The 25,743-nt window shown below is 36.5% G+C and overlaps 1 protein-coding gene across 2 annotated transcripts in view; it reads left to right on the top strand.

Annotated features, from left to right (window-relative positions):
- Nucleotides 1-3,619: 3,619 nt before the first annotated feature.
- LOC143231893 (uncharacterized) overlaps nucleotides 3,620-25,743 on the top strand; it is an 84,138-nt gene continuing 62,014 nt past the window's right edge. For both annotated transcript variants that reach the window (XM_076466673.1, XM_076466672.1), the window contains exon 1: nucleotides 3,620-3,943. In XM_076466673.1, coding sequence (XP_076322788.1) covers nucleotides 3,733-3,943 — 211 coding nt within the window. In that variant the 5' untranslated portion in view covers nucleotides 3,620-3,732. The remainder of the gene's footprint in view (nucleotides 3,944-25,743) is intronic.

The raw sequence follows: 25,743 nt of genomic DNA, 5'->3' as shown, positions 1-25,743 counted from the left end.
GTTTCAATACCCGTGGTGGGCAGAGCATAGATAGCCCATTATATAGCTTTGTGCGTAAACTACAAACATAATTCAGGCAATAACTTATGTCGATAGCTGTTTGGGGCATATTTCTCGGATAGTGAATACATCTTAGTTTGGCGACTGTCTTCCAGTAACTTTCAAAGAACTAAGCGCAAGCCACGACATTGTGTTGTGGTTGGTCCCTCTGTTGTGGTCAATTAGAGCAGCTGCAGCATCTCACCTAATGGTATTTTAAGGAGCGACCTCTGCTGCTTGATACATTCAAATTCTCCAGAAGGGTCTTTGTCTGTTACTGACAAGTCAACCACAAAACGCAATGTTTTCATTCAAATGGCAAAGCTATTTAACGCATTATCGCGGTCTCGTTAAAAACTCTTTCGCCTCTGCTCGCCTCTGGAGGTTAAAGTGCACGTTTGGAACATTATTTTCAAAATTTTTATTAAATAACATTATTACTACTTACTTCAATGAGACTGACATTAAAACATAGTTTATGATTCAAATTTAAAGTTATATATGTTTTAATATTTTAATTTAAAAGGAAAGGTAAAGAAAAAAGTTAAGTACCGGTTTTTGTGTGCCACATAACACTTCCAGTTGTCTATTATATCCACCATACAAGTATCTAACGAATTATAAACTCGAAGTTGAGATATAGACAAGTTAAATATAAAGTAAGAACCTCCTACCTCTGTGATTTGCTGAGATGTCAATATATTTAGCAAATCTACTACAGTGGCTCCGCCCTTGAAATCAATAATTTGAAAGTTCTTAACTAGTACCACCTACTACTTAGTAGCTCAACTTTATAACCAATAGAAAGATAATTTCACCCTCTACGTAATTCTGACAGTTGTTCGTAAGTGATTTGAAGGTTAAAGAAAGAATTTTGCTGAAACTGTGGATGTGTTGTCAGTAAGTCGTTTCTCTGAATAGCAATGGGACTTTTTTTAACCCATATATACTTTATTTAGAGACTCTACTAAATAACAGGGATTTTAAGGACACTAATACTTTATTATGATATTTTTTATTTTTCAAAGGTTAATGTTTGAAGCCTACAAAAATTATTATCTCTACACACCCCACCCACAAATCTAGACAAGGCTTAGTGATAGTATGTATGCACGGGTGCAGAATTTCGTAACACGTAACACGGGTACATATTCGAAATCAAAGTTTTTCAGTGTATTTCTCATTTACTTTTCATGTTTTGAGAAATAACTTGCATTTAAATATTTTTGAGTAAATAGTAATATGTGTATGTTACAGTTATACACATATGCAACGTAAGGTAGACGAAATAGTGTACTTTTGAGGGCTAATACATAGTTAGGCCTACTGCATTCGTATTATTCTATTTGTCTAAACTGAGGTTGGGCCCGGCATGGCCCAGTGTATTAAGGCGTGCGACTCGTAATCTGAGGTTCACGGGTTCGCATCCCCGTCGCGCCAAACATGCTCGCCCTTTCAGCCGTGGGGGCATTATAATGTTACGGTCAATCCCATTATTCGTTGGCAAAAGAGTAGCCCAAGAGTTGGCGGTGATGACTAGCTGCCTTCCCTCTAGTCTTACACTGCTAAATTAGGGACGGCTAGCACAGATAGCCCTCGAGTAGCTTTGTGCGAAATTCAAAAACAACCTAAATTGAGGTAAATTTAAAACCACTTTCGAAACTTGACAACTTTAAAACAAGAGAATAATAACTTTTATAAGTATGTACCCAAATAACACCATACACATATGTTGCGAGATTCTACAGATCAAATAGATGAGCAGCAATACTGAAACACCTGCGATAGAAATGGATCGGCAAGGCTCAGAACCTACAATGCTTAAAGGGCTAAAGCAACTTAGAACCATATAATAAACGTTTTCACACATTCTAATTGCAAGTTTACTACCCTTGGAAATTTCTTTTCCAGGTGGTGTAGGAAACATAAACTGCTTAGTCCAATATTGTGTTCTTACAGCAAGGGTAGGTATTAAAGAAACGTTTCTGTTTTGCACGTGTGTTCTTGCTCTCTAGAGTGTCGTACGTATTACGACTTGAGCTTTATTTACAGTGTTGAAAGTAAAATAAACATAAAAAATGTTTAACAGTTGAAACTCTCAGGGTACGTACTTTGAAATCTCATGATTAATACTGAAGAAAAAAGAACACAGCTGATCATTTTATTTCACATTGTTTTAACAAATGTTCTTTTCATTGTATTTAATGAATTTTCTAGAGGCTGAAGAATTAAGTAATGAACGTCATAACAGGAAAAATATAAAGTTTTACTGAAAAAGTTATATATTCATTTAAGAGGTTCTAGAGGTTCTAGTACTGGTGAAAGTAGAATCGACAATTTCTCGAACAAGTATTAACAAAAATGCTTCATTAAAAAAAATCTGATTTTTCGTGTGCAAAAGAATTTTACTGTTTACTAAAAATCTACCACATTTTTTGAAGATATGCTTAATATATTAGAAGTTACTAGTACGTAAACTGTAAGAGTACTAATGGTTACGAGTTTGGTACGATGGGCGTAGGCAGTGTCCTTATATTTAATCGCCTCATATGAACCATATGGGATATGTATGACCTGGCTATCCATAATGTTTCCAGACCAGAAATGGGGTGTAATTCCGCAGGCCAGGATTTCAGACCTTATAAATACAAATGTATGTTTATCCTTGAGAAAGTTAAAAGGGCAGGTCCGTTAAGTACTAGCGATAATCTTATGCTATGTATTTCACAGGCGTTATCTTGAGTTGACAAATATATATATACACACAAACCTGTCCGAAACAGTTCTCTATATCCTAAACAGTTTTCAACAGAGAACGATAAATGATAGGACGTTATATTCGGACATGAGAACACTAATCAAGATCCAAGGAGAATTATTTTACTTCATATCATTGAGGAAACTCCAGATCCACAAAAGAAAAGCATATGAAAAAATGGTAACTTATTCTGGCCAATGTTACTGTGCTGACATTTTTCAATGATGGAATTATTGGAATACTAATTCGAAAGTCAAAGAAGAAATGTCGAGTAGAGAAGTGTTTATCGGTCAATCTTTTCAATAATTTAAGGCACGAGGAAAACAAATAGTGAAGGTTTGAATGACTGTGCTTGAGTTACAATCATGTTACACGTGTGAAATGTCCAACTGAAATCACTGCGAACCAAACATTTTAAAAACTAGGGAGTGTTTGTTATACCGCAACGGTAGATCCAAGTATTCCACCGTTATTATCAAAACTATGTTGGAATAGTAACCTGGTTCCAGAGAATGACAATAGTTAAACCCAAAAGTGAAAAGCGGAAATCACTTGCATTTTCATAAAAGTTTCAAAAGTTCAATATATAAATCAATTCAATTGTTAATAATCATAAACTGGTATTTGCATGTTACTCTATTTATGACGTGTTTCATACATATTTAATACCTGGCATTGGAATTAAAAACATCACTAAATATAATCCTTGTACATTTAAGTACGTGATACGTAGCTACTTTAACAAGAGGTGGCAGCACTTGTACGTTCTAACTAAAAAGTTGACGATTTGATAAAGCGATCCTCAGTACGTTACAAAGCCACTATGATGCTGCCATAGAAGAGATGAGAGGTTTATATTTTAACTCCACAGTTACTATTTCTTGATCGTACGGGGACAACTGAAGCAACATCTGCTAATCTGTTTTAGGGATGACATGTTGCTCGTTATGGTATTTTCATGCTTGTTAGCGACAAAAGTAAGACAAAGCGCACGTGTTTTCCTCTTTATACCTTTAACTGCATCAAAAAGCCAGCCGGATATTCTGTCCTGGAATCTAATAGATGAGGAAGTAATCGACATCAACGACCTGAGATCTTCAGCTAAGGCGTCATCTTTGTTTTTGTTGCTAAGGAAGAAAAGAGACGGTAAGCGTTGCACGAGAGGTTCTGACTAAGATGTTGTTATGTGTCGGTAGCCAGTGTTTTCATGTAATACGTGCGGTAACGTTAAGAATTCTGGCTTTACTTACCAATAACGGTTTAGTAATACAATTTAAAACGTCTTTTATGAATACCCGAACTATAACGGATTTTATTCCTTTTAAGTGCGTGTTTGTTTGGCAATAACTTATTATAAAACAAACAGAATTAAACTTTGAAATAATACCATAATTATACTTCAAGTTGAGATAACTAGAAACACTACAAGAACATAATTTTACTAAGTGTGCGCTTAAGATATTTAAGTTTTTTTTTTCGGATTTGTTTGTTTTGGAATTTCGCACAAAGCTACTCGAGGGCTATCTGTGCTAGCCGTCCCTAATTTAGCAGTGCAAGACTAGATGGAAGGCAGCTAGTCATCACCACCCACCGCCAACTCTTGGGCTACTCTTTTACCAACGAATAGTGGGATTGACCGTCACATTATAACGCCCCCCACGGCTGGGAGAGCGAGCATGTTTGGCGCGATGCGGGCGCGAACCCGCGACCCTCGGATTACGAGTCGCACGCCTTACGCGCTAGGCCATGCCAGGCCCTTTTTTTTTTTTTCGGAACATTGTTGTGAGAATAATGTTTAAACCGATACACGAACTTTAAACAATGTTGTTGTTAAGTTGTAGTTTCTTTAACACCCTCAAGTAACTGTAACGATACTGCCTCCCCAAAAACAAAATAAAATGTGTGGGAAGCCTACAAAAAACAGGAAACCTAAATCATGTCGATAAGAAACGGAAGGAAAAATATAAATTGTATAGAATATATAAAAGAAAAAACGTAAATATAGCCAATCTTTATTGACTTGTAATGTTTGTTTGTTTGTTTTGTGAATTTCACGCAAAGCTGCACGAGGGCTATCTGCCCTAGCTGTACCTAATTTAGCAGTGTAAGACTAGAGGGAAGGCAGCTAGTCATCACCACCCACCACCAACTCTTGGGCTACTCTTTTACCAACGAATAGGGAGATTGAACGTAACATTATAACGCTCCCACGGCTGAAAATGCGAGCATGTTTGGTACGGCGGGGATTCGAACCCGCGATCCTCAGATTACGAGTCAAACGTCTTAACCCACCTGGCCATGCCGGGTACTATTGACTTGTAATCTAGTGTAACTTGTTTATAAATAAGCAAAACTAAACATAATAAAGAAAACTAGATTTAATAATGAGAAAGTAAAATAGTTATTATTTATCACTATTATTTTAACTATGGTTGTTTTACATCTTGGTATATAATTTTTTTATTTTGTATCATACTGTTTTGACTACATGTTTTCTTTTAGCAAAGCCACATTAGGCTATCTACTGTGTTTATTGAGGGGAATCGAACCCCTGATTTTACCGCGTTAAATCCGTAGACTTATCGCTGCGTTTAGCTTTCTATGTATTTCTGTATTCAGATGTAATTACAAGACATTACTATAGACGCTTATTTGAAAACTAATCCATGTTTATATGCGTTTTATTTTTCGTTTTATTCGTTTTACGTGACTCCAGGAATTATTCTAAGTTAATTGAACTTGAGTTAATTTTTATCGCGTATGGATATGTTTTTACAGCATCATTACCACGCAGAAAAGAAGTGCGTTTCGAATTATTGATTGCACGTGTGTTTTTGCGTCCCTCTACATACTCAGTATGAGCCAGGTTGCTATAGAAACAAAGTGATGCCTTTTATGCTCATATCAACGGTGTTAATACAGCTCAAACTTTAACTTCATAACTGGTTTCCATCACTGGGGTGGAATATATTAGGAGTCATATGATATGATGTTGGCCACGCTATGGTTTGAAACTGGTATTTTATTTTTATAGAATAATCCAAGTAACACATTCTTCTTCTGACCACCACGTGCTGTTTTCTAGACGTGCTAATACAAATCATTCCGTTACAACAGTTTAATAGTTGCAGATTGTCGCTACAGTAACAATATGTGATGTTTTTCACAGTTTCTGTTTTTTGAATTTGTTGTCATCTGGCTATCCCGAATGTCACAGAGACGAGTATCTCTGTATTGTATATGGCCGCTCTAAACAATATAAAAAGATAAACTCTTGTTACATTATTGTTTATTACAACTAGGATCATTGGAAAATAAATTCACAACAACGCACCTTTTTAATTACGCGTGCAGTTCATAATAGCGTTCTGACTTTAACAAAAATGTTAAAACGTCGCGGGTGTAAAATACGATGGACTGAAATCAAAACTGAAACCTTCAGCGGACCTTCCACGTGAACTAAGCAGTTCTTCTTGCAAGAAATATTAAATTTTAATTGGATAAACGTCACTACAAAATACATATTGATCATTAGAAAAATAAATCCTAGATTTACTTTCCATATAAAATTCATATTTGTGGCAGTAAAAGATAAACAGCTTGTTTTGTTAATTGTTTGTAAGTTAAGAACAACGCTACACGATGGGCGATACGTGCTCTGCCTACCACGGTTATCGAGACCTGGTTTTTAGCGATGTGAGTTTGCGTGGATACCACTATACTACTGAGGGGCTTTTCTGCTAATGACACAAGTTTTACTTGTTGTGTTTGTTTCTGTAGGAGACCAAACAATATTCTGACATGCATTAAAACAAATTTGTGAAGATTAACCTGGAAAAGATGGGCGTAAAAGGGTTTGCCCCAGAATAGTAATTAATATAGTGCTTTGGGGCAAAACTTCTGAGCCTCGAGGTGAAAATGCACACACAGAATCAATTTCACAAGATTCGAAACATTTCGTTAAAAATACTTATATGACGTTTAAATTGTAAGCAGTAAATTTCTTGTTATTTACAAAATGTTTTATGCGAGTTGCTATGACACGTGATTAAATCGTTTATAGCACGTTCAGATACCGATAATATGAATACTGCGAAATTTTCAATAAACAACAATTTTGTTTTACTGTTTAAAAATGTTTATTTGTATGTGTGTATTTCTTATAGCAAAGCCACATCGGGCTATCTGCTAAGCCCACCGAGGGGAATCGAACCCCTCATTTTAGCGTTGTAAATCCAAAGACATACCGCTGTACTAGCGGGGGGCGAAAAAAATGCTTATAAAGACCAGAAGTTTGCTCTACCAACTCTGTGGTTTCCTGGCATGGCCAAGTAGGTCGCAGGTTTGAATCCCGATCGCACTAAACATGCTCGCCCTTTCAGCGGTGGGGGCATTATAGTGATGGTCAGTCCCACTGTTCGTTGGTAAAAGAGTAGCCTAAGAGTTGGCGGTGGGTAGTGATGACTAGCTGCCTTTCCTCTAGTTTTACACTGCTAAATTAGAAACGGCTAGCGCAGATAGCTCTCGTGTAGCTTTGTGCGAAATTCACAAAAACACACAAACTCTATGGTTCAGTTTACCGTAGTATAATAAAATAAAGTTCTTAAACTGAGTCAAAGTTGAAACTTTACACTAAACTATAAACAAAATGTTTTATTTTTTAGTTCTCTTTGATAATTCAACGGTCAGCTTCTAGACTTATAAACCTGTAATACAAGATTCAATTTCCGTTGTATACACGTAACAGATATGTAGCTTTGTACAGAAATGAACTAAACAAAATTGTTCATAACTTCTAATTGTATAGTTAAATTAGAAGCTAATTGACTGTTTAGAATTAAGCGCAAAGCAACACAAAAGGATATCAGTGTTCAGTCCACCACGGGTATCGAAACCCGGTTTCTAGCGGTGCGAGTCCGCTGTGCTACTGGGGGGATAAATTGGATGAGGTTAAAGAGATTATTTAAAAAGATGGACCTGTTACTACACCAAATCCTGGAATGAAAATTATTATCTCGTATTGTGGTTGGACGTTTATAAAATGGTTAGTTTGAAAATCATACTAATTTATGGCTCATTAACCTATAATTTGAAGCCGGGCATGGCCAGGGGGTTAAAGCGATCGCCGGTCCATATCTTCGTCACACCAAACATACTCGCCGTTTTAGCCGAAGGGGCGTTATAAACTGACGGTCAATCCCACTGTTCTTTTGTAAGAGAGTAGCCCAAGAGTTGGCTGTAGGTGGTGATGACTCGCTGCCTTACCTGTAGTCTTAAAATGCTATATTCGGGACGGCTAGCGCAGTTCTCGTGTAGCTTTGCGTGAAATAAAAATAAAAACCTATAATTTGCTGATTTTCACTTTGTACGAACGTGTGTAGTAGATCGATGTTGTATAGTACGTTCGTGTTCTGAATTTCGCGCAAATTACGAGAAAACTGTAAACATTCCACCGGAGTTGATACAAGCACATGGAATCTTCATTGTTTTTTTTTTTTTATTTCAGTACAGTTTTGGTTTTGTTTTCGATATTCGAAGAAGCTACATTTGCACTAACTATCTCTAATTTTGAAGTGGCAGCACTTACCGCCAACTCTTGGGTTACTATAATCAAGCAGCGTGATTTGACTGTCATCCTTATAACTCATTCACGACCCCAAAGTACAGAGCAGGATTGTTTGCGGCAGCGGGATGCAAACTACGAATTTTTGGCATGCTTTACTTTCGCACGAAGTCATAATTTTATACGCACATTGTTTGCGTGCGTGTTATATACATTCCAAGAAAAGTCTGACAGGAAACCAGACCAGATGTTGATGAGTTTCCTGTTTTTAAATTATATTTCACCTGAAGTAGTTTAAAAGTATGTGTGGATGGAGCGTGATGCAGGATGTCATTACCGATGGCTGAAACGGAAATGAAACGTGCAACATTTATGTCTACAATAACACTTCAAAATGTCATTTCAAATACACTTAATTAAGTTATATTATCTAACTTGAGTGTAAAACAGTTTTGCGAGTTTGTTAAAATAATGAACATACGTTCTAAACGAATAGTTCTTTAACAGAAGTAGAATTTATGTGCATAGTATAGTTCGATGATACTTTGTAACTGGTAAAGTCCAAAGCGAAGTTGAAATTCAGTGCTCCATGGAATAAAAACTGCAGTAACAATATATTAAGACATGATCAGCGGTTAAGAAAGAATTGTACTGCAGAAATCATGAGCGCACGTTAATTAAACGTTACAACAGACATGATAAAGATAATGTTAAATATAATTAGATTTTTATTGAGATGAAAATAGCTTTCATAATTTAGAATTGTATGGCAACAATGAAAACAATGCTGTATTGCAATCAAGGAATCATTGGTAATTAATATGTTAGACTGACCATTGTCAACGAAATGGTAGAAAATGATGTTGAGCCAAATGTAGAGAAGATCCCTTAAGGTTATACAAGAAAACTGAAGAACTGACACGATAGGATTTGGGACAGCAAATTACCCAATCAGATCCATAACCTACATCAGTCTGGAACAATATCCTCATTCACGTAACGAAAAGAGTGCGATTATTAGAGAGAACCTTTTGACCCAAAAAATCATTGTGATGCAAGAAATTAATTTTCACTTGGGTTTACAAGCGTCCAGTTACACCTCGAAATTAACTACTGGTGAAACTGGTTTGTTTGTTTGTTTGTTTTGAATTTCGCGCAAAGCTACTCGAGGGCTATCTGCGCTAGCCTTCCCTAATTTAGCAGTGTAAGACTAGAGGGAAGGCAGTTAGTCATCACCACCAATCGTTAACTCTTGGGCTACTCTTTTACCAACGAATAGTAGGATTGACCGTAGCATTATAACGCCCCCACGGCTGAAAAGGCGAGCATGTTTGATGCGAACCCGTAACCCTCAGATTACGAGTTGTACGCCTTAACCCACCTGGCCATGCCGGGCCAGTGGTACTTTAACTTATCGATTAAGTAATAACTTTCGAAGTTTATAGCACCAACTATAGCAAACCAACAATATATACTGTCTCTTCGCATTGTGTTGGTTATTTTTATAAGCTTGAGAGGAGAGTTTCTCGAAATTTAAGCAAAGACAACAATACTGGCCATCACTAGTATTTATCACACATACACACATTTAGCATTACTGATTTTCACACTCAAGAATCTTCTCGTAAATAGGAGGGAATTTCGCAATACAGATGTAGCAATATAAGTAACACGCATTTATGAATATATATTTAACTAAAACAAACATTGATATTCAAATAAATATGTAAAAGTATATCTGTTACAACCCTAACTCTTATAACGCACCCATAGTTCTAAAGTCCATTGCAAGTATTGAGTTTTAAGTTGCGGAAAGCGAATCACGGCGATAAACCTTTGGATGTTCAATTCAGCCACGTGACCGTACACCACTACACAATGTTAGGTCCCAGTAAACACTAAACATTTACAATTGTACTTATAGACCCTCGTTTTCCAAGGCCCGGCATGGCCTAGCGCGTTAAGGCGTGCGACTCGTAATCTGAGGGTCGCGGATTCGCATCCCCGTCGCGCCGAACATGCTCGCCCTTTCAGCCGTGGGGGCGTTATAACGTGACGGTCAATCCCACTATTCGTTGGTAAAAGAATAGCCCAAGAGTTGGCGGTGGGTGGTGATGACTAGCTGCCTTCCCTCTAGTCTTACACTGCTAAATTAGGGACGGCTAGCACAGATAGCCCTCGAGTAGCTTTGTGCGAAATTCCAAAAAAACAAACAAAAAAACAAAATCGTTTTCCAAAAATTCTCCGAAGAACTTGATTCAATTTTACCTTTAAAACACGTAAGTTGCTCGAGCTTTTAAAATGTAACAACGAATGATTATGACACGTGCAAAAATAAACATGTTTTTGTATAAAACTTGGTGCGATCTACTCTCTGACTAGATTATTCCAATGAAGTTACGTGTAAGTTTTTTTTATCAGTGATACTATAAAAAATACTTTCCTTTGAAGTTTAGATTTTCGATGCAGTACTCACGCAAATAGGATAAACATTAAGAAACGTTTTTGATAAAAATTTGCTGAAGATAATTTTACTTTAGGATTTTTGTTCCGGTGGTTTCAACCGAGTATGTGATCAGCCTGGATTCATGTGGTTAACAAAGTCAACCACCTAACGAGAAAGAGAAATACATAGAAAAACCAATAAAGATGAAAGAGCACATTGTCAGAATGGGAGCTAACAGACGCTCGGGGGAAAAGGATGGACAGAAGATAATTTATAAGAACCACAGAATAAATAGAAATCTTGATCCAATATGTAGAAAAAATGGAAGTAAGAGAAAGATACGCAGAACAAGATATTTAGATGGTTAAAATAGACAGATGATAATTTGTTTATTATTTTTCTCGTCAGGATGCCCTCTAGCGGTATCTTGTCTGTGTAAATTTATAGAATATTTCTTATGTAGTGAGATAGATGAAGTATTGTTTGATAATTTTTCTCGACAGGATGCCCTCTAGCGGTATCTTGTCTGTGCATATTTGTAGAATATTTTTAGTGTAGCAGATAGATAATGTATTTTTTGATAATTTTTTCATCGGGGTGCCCTCTAGCGGAATCTTGTCTGTGTCTCGTCGGGGTGCCACCTTATGGTAATTCTCCGTGTGCACATCCACACAAACATTTCTAACACAGCTTTATAGATTGTACACTTTAATGTTTCTACTAGAATCTTTTTAACTGAAGAATTATTTTCTGGAATTTTGTTTTCTCTAGATAAATAGCTGATAATCTGTTGTACACATTTTTATATATGATACTCGTTTGTGGACATTTTTATATATTTGTTGAAGAGGTATTGATGTTATCATGACTTTTAGGTTATTCATTTTTTTGCATTTCTAGATTTCAGTCACAGGTACGAAACGAGTAAAAAGCAGTTTTTAAAAATGAAAATTTAATACTTTAAAAATGAGTCTATAGTGGTTACTTAAGAAAGTATCATTAGACTAAGTTGAGCAGAAGTACAGTTTCTACTTATTTTTTTTTAGCTATTTAGGTATTAAGTATCAACTTAAAGCGTTTTCTGTAATTATAGAGAGAGATTTTTCGTTTCAGTGTTTCAATGTCTAGCTTTAGACAACTGCAGTAGCCTAAAGAAAGTTCTCTCGTTTCACGTTGTCAAGTAAAATATTTCAGTAGCACGTGGTATATGAAAAATAAATACGTTAGTTTCCACCACCGCGATTACATGTATGGAAAACTCTATACGAGCTATGTTTTAGTTTCGAAAAGGACGACTGATACTAAAAATGGCCAGGTGGTTTGAGCGCTGGGCTCGTAACCTGAGGGTTGCGGGTTCGAGTCCCCCTCACACTAAACATGCTTGTCGTTTCAGCCGTGGAAGCGTTATAATGTGACGGTCAGTCCCATTATTTGTTGATAAAAAAAGTAGCCCAAGATTTGACGGTAGGTGGTGATGACTAGCTATCTTCCCTCTGGTCTTGCACTGTTAAATTAGGGACGACTAGCGCAGATAGCCCTCGTGTAGCTTTGCATGAATTTCAAAAACAGGCCCGGCATGGCCAGGTAGTTAAGGCACTAGACTCGTAATCTGAAGATCGCGGGTTCGAATCCCCGTCACTACAAACATGCTTACTCTTTCAGCCCTGGGAACGTTATAACGTTACGGTCAATCCCACTATTCGTTGGTAAAGGAGTAGCCCAACAGTTGGCTGTGGGTGGTGGCGACTAGTTGTCTTATCTCCAGTTTAACAGTGCTAAATTAGGGACGGCTAGCGCAGATAGCCCTCGTGTAGCTTTGCGCGAAATTCAAACCAAAGCAAACCAATTTCAAAAACAAACAAGATACTAATTAAAGTTCGGAGAAATAGGTTTACAGTGAAATCAATTATTGTATATCTAATTACAAAACCCCAAACGCAGCATATCAGTGAGTAAAATAATTTAGGTGATTATCTGTAAGAAGTTATGTTTGTATCACAAGCAATATGCAAGATTTGGATAACTGCAGTGAGTTTGCGAACTTTCAACGCTAAATTGCGGAGTTTGTATCCCAGTGAAAGACAGAGCGCAGACATTCTTTAAACAAAAACATTAACATGACACTGACAAAATATGTTTAAAGATAGAATGATCAGAAGGTTAAAAGCCACTGTTCAAGTTAACTGTTGTTCTTAATCAAGGAATAACAGGATCATTAACTTGTGTCAAGAGTGTAGACAGTGAATAGGGAATTAAAAAGCTAAGAGATGTGTCTAAGACAAGCCTATGTACTCAGCATGACCCTGAACTGATTTTATCAAAGCGAAGGATTTGAAGAAAATCTCATAATAAGATTTTATGGTATTGCTGTCGTTCTAATGCATATCGGTGTAAGCTGGAATATGGTATGAAATCATGTGACAGAAATCGATACTTGATGTTCTGTAGTTTCGACACGAAATGATAAGTGAGGCAAATGTTCAGAAGATATCAAAAGTTTCAAACTGAGAAATTTACGTCTGCTAAAAAGTATCTTTGATTTTTTTTCAATACATTTTGTTTGTTTGTTTTGAATTTCGCGCAAAGCTACTCAAGGGTTATCTGCGCTAGCCGTCCCTAATTTAGGAGTGTAAGATTAGAAGGAAGGCAGCTAGTCATCACAACCAAACGCCAACTCCTGGGCTACTCTTTTACCAATAGTCAGTCCAACGAATAGTGGGACTGACCGTCACATTATAACGCTCCCACGGCTGAAAGGTCGAGCATGTTCGGTGCGACGGGATTCGAACCCGCGACCCTCTGCTTACGAGTCGAACGCCTTAACCCACCTGGCCATGCCGGGTCTTTTAAATAGATAATCGCGTAGACTGAGAAAACAAAATAAAATAAAAAGAAGGATGTTCTAGACTGTTGACCCATTATTTTCCAATCCTTAATAGACACTTGACATTTGTAAACTATAATAGGAATAAAAACGGTTCAACGCTACAAAAAGCACGAATACACATATAATAAACCAGCCTTCGTTTACTAAATTTAAGATTGTAATTTTAAATTCTAAAGAAAATGTAAACTACAACTAAATTATTAAATTACAACATGGCTGCGCGCAGGGGGCGTAGATCCTGGGAGGATGGGGATACATCCCCCTTCATTTTAGGTGGGGGTACGGTGCGTACAATCATCCCCCTCTACAGTTTGGTCTGTTGAATTGTTTTATTGCATCACAGGCCTACAAATTGTGTGTTTGTTCCTGTGATTCTCGTGTTCTTACCAATCGAATTACATAATTAGGCCTAGATGTAGGCTCTTTCAGTAGCCGAAATGTACATCTTTAATATAGGCGTGCTTCTAAGCTTTTCGATCTAAGCGATAGCTCGTAAGTATCAGTTAGTAGGCCTAAGTGTATATGCAAGTATCGTGGCAACAAGATTACTCTGTGACTGCATGTTTACAGCTTTCAGGTTCACGTAATCAGAGATTACCAATTTGCAAATTGAACAGTCCACATAAGTGGTTACAAAAATCATCCCCCCCCCCATCGGGTGTAAAACTCTACGTCCCTGTTTGAACCCTTATCTACGTCCCTGGTTACACGTAATCTAAGGAAACCTTTCTGATGGCACTTAAAACATTAAACTTCTTAAAAAATACACAATTGTAATTACACAAAAAACGTGATTTGCTCTTTAAAAATGACATTAAACAATTTGAATCTGAAAAAAGATAAAACGAGAGTAAAACAGCACCTAATGCCAATTAAAATGGCACATAATAAGACAGATTTAAATCCAATGTGGCTTGTGTATTAGGTGGAGACAGAAGGCAAGATTTCATTGTAGAATATCAGAAGTTGGGTTCCTTGTTTTGTATCTGTCTACTGACCTTACATTAACATTTAAATTAAGATTTACTTTAATTTTACCAGTAATAACGTGCACTGTAATTGATTAACTTTAAGTATCTTCTATATTCCTTAGGGGTCGTCTGTGTTTTCAAAATTATCGATCATTTAAATTATATATAATTAGCGTTTTTAATATTAAATTATATATACTTTTTAAATGCAAATTTTTTTACAAGTTCGTGGTTTCTTTTACTGCTTTCTTGGTAGAATATTAGAGTCTATTCCACCCCTGGCTTAATCAAACGTTGCTCAGCCTGTAAACTGATGGAAACTGACTTTGGTGACTCGCTTGAAATCCAAATATGAAATAGGGTAAGACTGGTATAAGACATCCAAAAAACGGATATAGATGATAGTGAGAGATTAGTTATTGCTCTCTGAATATTCAAAATAACTTGGTAAGAACTGAAGATAAATAGAAAGTTTTATAGCTTTCCAAAGGTGGAAACGAGTCAGAATAAATAATGCAATTAAGATTATTCCTATTCTCCATATTATCTGTGAATGGGTTCCTGTGAGCAGCTACAGAGTTATAGCAAACAAAGGCGGAACCCACAGTCTCCTAATTTCAATCCATTCATAAAAAATGGAACAGAAGGGTGGTTCAAAAGGTGTTTATTAAAGTCAAGTAAGTGCTTGCAATCATTAGTATCTGACTCTTCTTCGGGTGACTGTTGTGAGGGTGGTAAAATGGGATGAACATCATCCAAAGTCAAATCTTATCTTCATCTGGATGCAAAGGCCGAAATATGTAACCATAGATCGCTTATTTGTGAATAGCAGAGTTCACTAAGGTAAATAAACAAACTACCAGATGGGACATTGTTGCAATGGTTTCATGCTGTAAATAAAGATTTGAATGTCTGAATTGAAGTGGAGGCTCATGGGATTCTCTGTACAAACTCTGAACTGAAAAAGTGCAAATTCATGCTGAACCGAACCTGTGATAAACCCAGGATTAAACATCTGAAATGCACAGAGCACCTACACACTTCGTAATGGAAAAAGAGAAGACGTGGAAGGTGGTTAGGGCTATTATGTGCTTGACTTTCAGCTGCTACATGGGTGGACTGTAAGTCAACTTATGATCAAAGTAGAGCCTTAAAAATTATCTCTCAGCCATACAGGAACTCCTGATCTTCCAAATGGGACTCTACATCAGGTCGTAGTTTCGTTTTGTAGGACTTTATTGAGGACAGTTTATGACTGCTATTCAGTGTAACTCATGTTTTATAACTAGCATAGAATCCTAAAGTAATCAACATAAAGGTTGCTTTCAACTGTAAGATAAACATTTATGGTAACGTCGACCTTAATGTTGAAAAGTATGATGGTCACGAGACAGTCCTGAGGCACTGTGACCATGTGTGGAAGAGATTGTAATGGTGACTTTCCTATAAAACTTTACTGGTTAAAGTAGATCAACGGTCATAAAGTCATATGAATGGGGATCCTGTGATATAACAAACTAGTATTTACTGTCATAAGCCTTCTCAAAATCAAATATACAAACAAAGTGCTGTTTGATTTTTCTAGTCAAATCATGTAGTCCATGGGGGATCATTGTTTGCAAAAATTACATAAGGTGTTGGAAATGTAGTTGTTTATCAAAACAATAAATAGAATGAACATTAATGATCCTCTTAATAGTTTCATATTGACAGCAGTTCAAAGAAATAGATATAATCAAAAGAAATATTGGGATTATTTCCCAATCTGAAAACAGCAATCTGACTTCATAAACCTGAAAAATCCTCTGCAAATACAACTAGCAGAAAAACCACAGAAACATGAAAAATCATTTCTTATTGGATTTTATACAGTTCAAATGATATATTGCCAGGCTAATGCGGAAAAGGTTTAAATTTCTATCAGAGTTAAAAGTCTGTTATAGGTGTATATACAATCAGGACGGGAAATAAGTGAGGACTCTTGATAGTCAAGAAGGCAGCAGAACAGATGGAGGCATGTGCGAGATGGAAGAGCTATTGTTAGATTTCAAGACTTCCAATTCATCTTTTGAGACTTATCCAAAAAGACCTTGCAACTGGTGGTGGAAGAAATGATGGATGTGAATTTAATGAGTGAATTCCTCTGGTTTTGACGTCTGATCTTCATATACAAGAACCCTTTGACTTGCATTTAATATCTAAATATTGGTCGGAAAATGATCAACGCCTTGTGAATCATTGTTCAATTCCCATAGACGTTAAAGAAGAAGAAGGAAAGAAACTAGGCAGTTCTGTTGCAATAAACGTCTATTCAGAGGCTTAAAATAAGTATATTATTAATACTGAAGAGAAGAAGCCTGTATTCAAAGTGGAAACACTGACCCCATTTATCAACATCTCCACTATCTTGCAGTGGATTGTGTCCAATTTAGTCCTAGAATCATGAAGGAAAATGATAATTGTGTAAGAATATTACTAGGACCTACTTGTTTCAATAAGAACAGAGAACACGTTTAACGTCTGTTTTAACCATGACTAGAATTAAACCGACTTTAGCTCAAAATTATTTTAATTTCTTGTTTCAGTCACTAATGAAATTATTAAATAAACAACTCAAAGCTGTGATGTATTTCCAGATATTATATAGCAAAATGAAACATCTATCAAATATATATGTATACATATATTCGTTAATACAAAACCAAAAAGTAGGGTAAATGAATCTGCCATTGTTAGCCATGCATAAAAACAAAGCAGCACTATATAGTAGTAACAGGTGCTTATGACGCTAAAAATTGGGGTTTGATAGCTTTGGTTAGAACAGCATTGATAGCCCAATCTGTAGCTTTGTGCTTAACGTCAACTAAGCACAAACACACACACAGAGAAATGTTTGGTTTATCAACCGTGTTGATAGGAATAACTAAGTTCCAATGAATGGATCTAAAAACACTTTAGTATCACAATATGCTTGATGAGTTTTACTGCGTTTCTAGGCTTCGAAAAATTAGCGAGAAATTAATCGGATGTATTGTTCATCCGTTCAGAATTAATCCATTAAAGTATCATATTAGGTATGCTACATCGTATGCAACCATTGCTTGAACAGTAAAATTAGTCACGGTTCTAAGGCAAGCGTTGTTGTATCTGAAACTATCACTATAGACCGAGTTATTAGAGTCGTTAATAAACTTGAGATCACATGTAGCCAGGAGCATTACTAGAACAATACTGATACCCAATTCAAGCTTTGATTAATCTATTAGGTTACTATTAATGTCATCAGAAGTCAGAATACTGGAACTTCACAGTAACGTGTCTTTGTTGTATTTTTTAAAACCAGTATAGAGACCTTTTGGACTTTCGTAAGACCGTGAGAGTTACGAATTAACTTGGTTGTAAAGTAATAAAGCTGTTAGTGTATAAACATTTGCTTTTGCTGCCTAATATAATTTTGGGAGCCAATAAATACACTTTCACTTAAGTTCAATTGTAATATTCTATTTAAGCATAACATGTTGTTTTTTTTATTTCCTCTATAACAAGAAAACTCGTTCTTTCTTACTATTGGGCAAAAAAGAAAAAGAAAGAACAAAGTTAAAACCCGATAGCCCACCACAGCCCATTCACTAATTTAAAACGATAAAAGCAGGGGTTAGATTCCCTTCGGGGAACACAGTAAATAGCCCGACATGGCTTTGCTATAAGAAAACACACATACACGAATCCTGATAATAAGTAGAAATTTGTTGATTTTTTACTTAAGTAAATAGTGAGAGGAACATTAACTTGATTGACTCTGCATTTGGCGATTGTTTATATTAGAAACAATTAATAAAAACAATGATAATTATTCTAATTAAGTCTTACAAGTCTTGTTCGTTAACACCAGAAAGAGAAAGAGAGGAAAATATCCCATAATAATTTATGTTTTTGGTTTGTTTTGAATTTCGCGCAAAGCTACACGAGGGCTATCTGCGCTAGTCGTCCCTAATTTAACAGTATAAGACAAGAGGGAAGACAACTAATCATCACCACCCACCGCCAACTCTTGGGCTACTCTTTAACCAATGAACAGTGGAATTGACCATCACATTATAACGCCCCCACGGCTGAAAGGGCGAGCATGTTTAGTGTGATTTATGTTTTAATTTGTAAAATCTGGGAAGAAACTATTTTTAAAAGAGAGACCGGTCATCGTATCTTATTAATACATTCACATAATTATCATAAGTCCTAGTCCTTAAATGAAAGGAATACATCAATTACATGTTTCATAATTATTTTTAACCTATATATATATAGCTTGTCTCATTTGAGTGTGCTTTCCTCTTTGTTTCTTTTTTTTAAAGTAATGTTTTTGCTAATTGCAAAACATTTCATGGATAATTTGTTTGAAGTTATGCACAAAACGACACAATGAGCTATTGGTGCTCAGTCCATCACCGGTATCGAAATCCGTGTTTTAGCATTATAAACCCTCATTTTTACCAATGAGTCACTCGGGAGACGGCATTGTTAATGCACTCGACTCGTAATCCGAGGGTCGCGGGTTCGTGCCCGCGTCGCGCTAAACATGCTCGCCCTCCCAGCCGTGGGGGTGTATAATGTTACGGTCAATCCCACTATTCGTTGGTAAAAGAGTAGCCCAAGAGTTGGCAGTGGGTGGTGATGATTAGCTGCCTTCCCTCTAGTCTTACACAGCTAAATTAGGGACAGTTAGCGCAGATAGCACTCGTGTAGCTTTGAGCGAAATTAAAAAATAAAACAGAATTTGCTGGCCTTTTTAACAGATGGCGTGTTATAAAGTGACGGTCATTTCACTCGGTAGAAAAGTAGCCTAAGGGGTGGCGGTGGGTGGTGTTTCATACGTTGCCTTTTGTTTAGTCTTGGCCTCGGCACAGCCAGGTGGTAAAGGCTCTCGACTCGTAATCCGAGGGTTGCGGGTTCGAATCCCCGTCAAATATTCTCGCCTTTTCAGCCGTGGGTGCGTTATAATGTTACAGTTAATCCCTCTATTCGTTGGTAAAACAGTAGCCAAGAGTTGGCGGTGAGTGGTGATAACTAGCTGCCTTTCCTCTAGTTTTACACTGCTAAATTAGGGACGGCTAGCGCAGATAGCTCTCGAGTAGCTTTGCGGGTAATTCAAAACAAACCAAACCACTCGAGAGACATTTTACAACGTAGAACTTGGATTGAAGTACATGTGTTAGAAAAACTGCTTTTAAAATAAATTTTATTTATTCGTTTAAAGAAAGCTAATTGAACTTTATATGTTTCACAAAATTATTTGAACAGGAATAAAAAACATGTTAGTGACTCAAAATAGCACCAATAAAAATAATTACAAAGCTACCAACAGAGGGAGATTTAATAATAGAATATCGTATGTTGTTATCGCAAAGCCACATAATGGGCTATCTGCACTTTGTCCAACTAGGGTAATGGAATACTGCTGTTTAGCGGTGGGGGTTCGCAGATGTAATTTTTTTCTTTTTTTTTTAGCTTTATTCTTGTTCATTTCTAAATAGGCTCAACGCAAATATTGGGCCATCTTTTAATTAATCTAATTTAAAAAGTTGTCTCATCTCTGGTCTTATAATGTGTGCATAATATATAATTTAGGAGTTAACGCTGTTTAAATTCAGTCTAAGTCTCCGCCTAAATTTTGTAACTTGTTTAAAGTTACATTTTATTAGATTTAAGGGTTATAGATTTAAGGCAACTAACCTATGGCGTAAAAATTGAAAGTAAGAATAATTTGGCGGTCTGGTATGGCCAAGTTGTTAAAGCACTCTACTCGTAATCTTTAACATTTAACGTGTTCGAATCGCCGTTGTACCAAACATATTCGCCCTTCCATCAGTGGCGGCGTTATAATGTCACGATCAATCTCCTTATTTGTTGGGTTAAAAAATATTCTAAGACTTGGGGATGACTACCTACTTTCCCTCTAATCTTACACTGTTAAATTAGGGACGGCTAGCGTAGAAAGACCTCGTGCAGCTTTGCGCGAAACTCAAAATAGAGTTTAAATGGTAAAAATAGTAGACCAACATCAGATAACATTATAAAAATATATAAAACTTACATTAGACCCGTAATTCACTATGCAGTTACTGCATGGATATAAATGTAAGCAAAAACATAGTATAAACAATTTAAAATACTCTACTTACAAGAGCTTATAAAGTACCCAGAACAACATCATGTATAAATACGCACACATAGAAACAACAGCAGATAGACTCCTACATAGTACAATAAAATATTTTGACAAAAATTGGAGAAAAGCGAACCAGACACATGTTGCATACGTGATGAGGATAGTCCTAAACATCTTTCCCCAGTAAATATATATATATTCAAATAGAACAAAAAGGCCACCTATAAACTAGACACCACATTACTTTAAGGCCTAAATTACTAAACATTGAAAGGGATTTATGTGAATGTTTTATAGATGATACCTATCTAATAAAAGTGCAAATAATTATGGAACTATAAAGAGAAATGATTCATTTGCACCAAGTGTATATGTAGATAGTGCAAGGACATTAACCTGATAGAGGCCTTAGTAAGTGCAAAAGCCAGAGTAACCCACAGTAACTCAGGCCCTCGTGTACGTGACAGTTGCTGAAACAAATACAAAGGAAGGAGAAAGAGTAAACCTCACCCTTCTGGGTGTATAAATAACAATAAGAGAGACACAGGGAGAAGCTGGTCATTTGACCAATCCTTATTCTTACATCCCACCAATGTATGACAACTAAAGGATTTTAATGTGTTTTTTTTTTTGTTTTTGAATTTCGCGCAAAGCTACTCGAGGGCTATCTGCGCTAGCCGTCCCTAATTTAGCAGTGCAAGACCAGAGGGAAGACAGCTAGTCATCTCCACCCACCGCTAACTCTTGGGCTACTCTTTTACCAACGAACAGTGGGATTGATCATAACATTATAACGCCCCCACCGCTTGGAAAGCGAGCATGTTTGGTGCTACCGGGATTCGAACCCGCGAACCTCGAACGCCTTAACACGCTTGGCCATGCTGGGCCAAAAGATTTTAATAAACCAAAATCTGACAGAAATCTAGCTCAGCAGGATCACATTTTCTTTTGTAACAAATAATATATTTCACTAATTGTTTTACCTGTACTTAAATGTCAGGAGATAGTTTACTAACTCTTATCACTGGTCAGTAAATAAAAGCAATGTTAGTAATGTGTCAAAATACACCTTCCACCTCTGAAGGGTGAAGTGGAGACTGTTATTCTGGAGTCCGTTGATTACAACCATTAAATTAAGTATGCTCAAATAACCGTTGTTATACGATTGGTCTGGAGTTGTAGCAATAAAGCTGTAAATGTTTACTGGGGTTGCTAAATATATGGCTAGCTGTTTAAGGAGTGCTTAACGATGACACGTGCTACCTTGGACTTCAGCGTGGAATTTTACGGCGGAGAAGTTGACATCGTAAATATTTTACGTTGATCTTTTATGGCAGTTCCTCGTGGAATGCGTACCACACCAAGTCAACATAATAAAACGAAGTTATTTTTTTACTGATATTTGAAAACATTTCTTTACCAATTGGCTATGGTGCAAATAATGCCATCCAATTGAAATCGGAATAGGCTTAGTTTTTGTTAGGCCTACTTTTCATTCTTCTGACACGGTATTGCGTTTTTATAATGTTCGGGTGGAAGCTTTACTAGTATTCTTAAGATTGAGCGTTGTTATGGTGAACTCACTAGCTAGAATCTTGGTACACCAAAGAGTTATAAATAATCATTAAAACAACTACTTTATCTGTATCTTACACGAACCACAAAAGCATGTAGTTATTTTTATTACCAATTATTCAAGTGAAAAGTTTTGTCATTGTGTCTGTGATGTAATACTGTAATTATTAAACGACTGATAGAGAAAGACAAGAGATATTTGGGTTGTGAATGCATACCCGCGGTTTGCAAATACCCGCATGTCTCGCACTTCTTTCGCATGTATTAAAGTTTTCAAATTTTATAAGTTTTTCTAGTGTTCTAATTTTGGAACCTAATAACGACAGTCGAAGTCGTGTGACATTTGACCTTAGTTATGATTTTAAGTGCCGTGATCCAGTCACTGACAATACAGGATGGTCCAAAATGATTTTTCTTATTACAAATTTGACTAATTAATTAACTAAGGAGGTACAACCATCCAGTTTTCAACATCTTCTAGCCTAACTAAAACATATTTTATTACCATATCAGTGAACTTCTACGTGTGCACTGACGTACACTGTCCTGATCTTTAGCTCTGTGATGTTTGCTATAGAAATGCGATGCACTATATTCTTAACATACCCTCTACACTTATTTCATGTATTGGTGTCCGTCATTACGCTGCACCACAGTCACTGACTCGAACTGTGTAACCAAAACGACGTATTGAGCCTTTTTTTTACACGGTTTCCATTTTACGGGATAAGACAACTCATTGGAATGAAAAAAAATATCACAGTAAAAACTGTTTGCGTTTTGCAGTAAAATGTAAAAAAAATCATGATTCTATTTCCTTTTTTATTTAATTGTTAGGTTTTAAAATAGAGAAGAAAAATTTTGGCTCACCCTGTATATTTGTTTTATGTGAAAGTGGGACTTCTTTGCGACTGAAACATGTAGGAAGGCTATGTTTGTTTTTGTTTAAATTTCACACCAAACTACACGAGGGCTATCTGCGCTATCCGTCTGTAATTGTGCAATGTAAGACTAGAGGGAAGGCAGCTAATCATCACCACTCACCGTCAACTCCTGGGCTACTTTTTTACCAACGAATAGTGGGATTGACCGTCACTTTATAACGCCCCCACGGCTGAAAAGGCGAACATATTTGGTGCGACCGGGATTCGAACCCGCGACCCTCATATTACGAGTCGCACGCTTGGCCATGTCTGGCCTTCTGGCTTACAACGGTCATGATTCGCCATTGAAGTCCTGTTTCTGTCATAGTATTTCTCTCGATTCTTCCTGAGAATGCCTGGACCATCTTCATTCTAATAAAGCTCATTTTGATTTAGTCTTTATAGATACTGTCTTTCTTGTTTTATAAATGTTAACAACGTTTATGTTTTTTTTAATTTATCTTAATTCGATATAAAGTCCATCTCTTTGACGATCAACTAACTTGTATTTTCTTTTGCTGTTTCGTTTATAAATCAAGTGTTCATTAGGGTTAAATTCGCATCTTTTCTTCTACTTTTTTCGTTCCACCTGCACGAAACCACTACACCTTCCCTCATAGATATTAAGATTTTCAAATCGCTACCTACTACGAAGATCAAGCAACTGTGGAACGGATTATCACATACCTCTAATATCTGAGGTTTCTCTACTTTAGTAACTGGATGTAAAACATTAACCTGAGAACAAACACTCTGTGTAGGATAAACAATCTTCTTATCATTTAAATGATAGCTTTCTTGTCTGACATTTCCTCTAAAAGTATTTCCATTGAAAGAATTAAAAATCTTATCTTTCTGAAACGTTGGAGGCCGTAACACTTGAAGGGACTTTGAAACGTTTCTGAGTGATGTTTCTATAGATCCTGACGTGGAAAAACAAGGAAAATAGTTCATAAATGATCATCCAGTGATAGCTGCTATTATCCATGATCCATGAGTGATCATCCAGTGATAGCTGCTATTATCCATGATCCATGAATGATCATCCAGTCTTAGCTGCTATTATCCATGATCCATAAATGATCATCCAGTGATAGCTGCTATTATTCATGACCCATGAATTATCATCCAGTGATAGCTGCTATTATTCATGATCCATGAATTATCATCCAGTGATATCTGCTATTATTCATGATCCATGAATTATCATCCAGTGATATCTGCTATTATTCATGATCCATGAATGATCATCCAGTGATAGCTGCTATTATCCATGATCCATGAATGATCATCCAGTGATAGCTGCTATTATTCATGACCCATGAATGACCATCCAGTGATAGCTGCTATTATTCATGATCCATGAATGATCATCCAGTGATAGCTGCTATTATTCATGATCCATGAATGATCATACAGTGATAGCTGCTATTATCGATGATCAATGAATGATCATCCAGTGGTAGCTGCTATTATCCATGTTCCACACATCACTGATCATGTTCCACACCACCTCGTTAACAAACTGTCAAATGTTTCGAGAAATGGATGAGGGAAGACGGCTTTGTATATCTCCTAACCACCTGACCATATCAAGCCCCATCTTCAAGATAACACTTATTGAAATTTTGTACGTTTCATTATGCAATCGAAGTTGGCCCGGCATGGCCAGGTAGGTTAAGGCGTTCGACTTCTAATCCCAGGGTTGCGGGTTCGAATCCCTGTTGCACCAAACATACTCGCCTTTTGAGCCGTGGGGCGTAATAAAGGACGGTCCATCCTACTATTTGTTGGTAAAAGAGTAGCCCAAGAGTTGGCGGTAGGTGGTGAAGACTAGCTGCCTTCCCTCTAGTTCTTACACTGCTAAATTAGGGACGGCTAGCGCAGATAGCCCTCGAGTAGCTTTGCGCGAAATTCAAAACAAACAAACAAACACTCGAGGTAAATGTTATTTTGACACGTACGAATAATATCTACTGAGATACATTTTATTAAAAATGAATATAAGGGTAAAAGGATATAGTTGCAGCACTGGTAATAATAATACACAGCTTTGTTACATATTTATTCTATATACATAACTTGCACATTTTTAGAAGACACATATTATATTAAACGGCTTTATATGTTAAATATTTTATTAAGTTAAAACTGTATGACAAGTAAAAACGTACAAGCATAAATTAACTGTTATCTGATACATGTCTACAGTTGAGTTATCACTTGAAACTGTGTGTAGCGTACGTTTGTCTTTAAAATAAAAATAAAGTTAATATCTACTATTTAATTCTGTTTCTGTGAAAAACGTTTCATTATGTGCCACAATCCAAAATCGAAACCAGAACCTGAATTATATGTGAGCTAAAAATTGTGTAACCCTAGAAAAACAATAAAATTTCAGACATACAAGTTTAT

Source organism: Tachypleus tridentatus, chromosome 11, assembly GCF_004210375.1.
Source record: "Tachypleus tridentatus isolate NWPU-2018 chromosome 11, ASM421037v1, whole genome shotgun sequence".
In the NCBI taxonomy this organism is placed as follows: domain Eukaryota; kingdom Metazoa; phylum Arthropoda; class Merostomata; order Xiphosura; family Limulidae; genus Tachypleus; species Tachypleus tridentatus.
The sequence above is the reverse complement of the archived record's forward strand: the minus strand, read 5'-3'. Positions and strand labels throughout refer to the sequence as shown.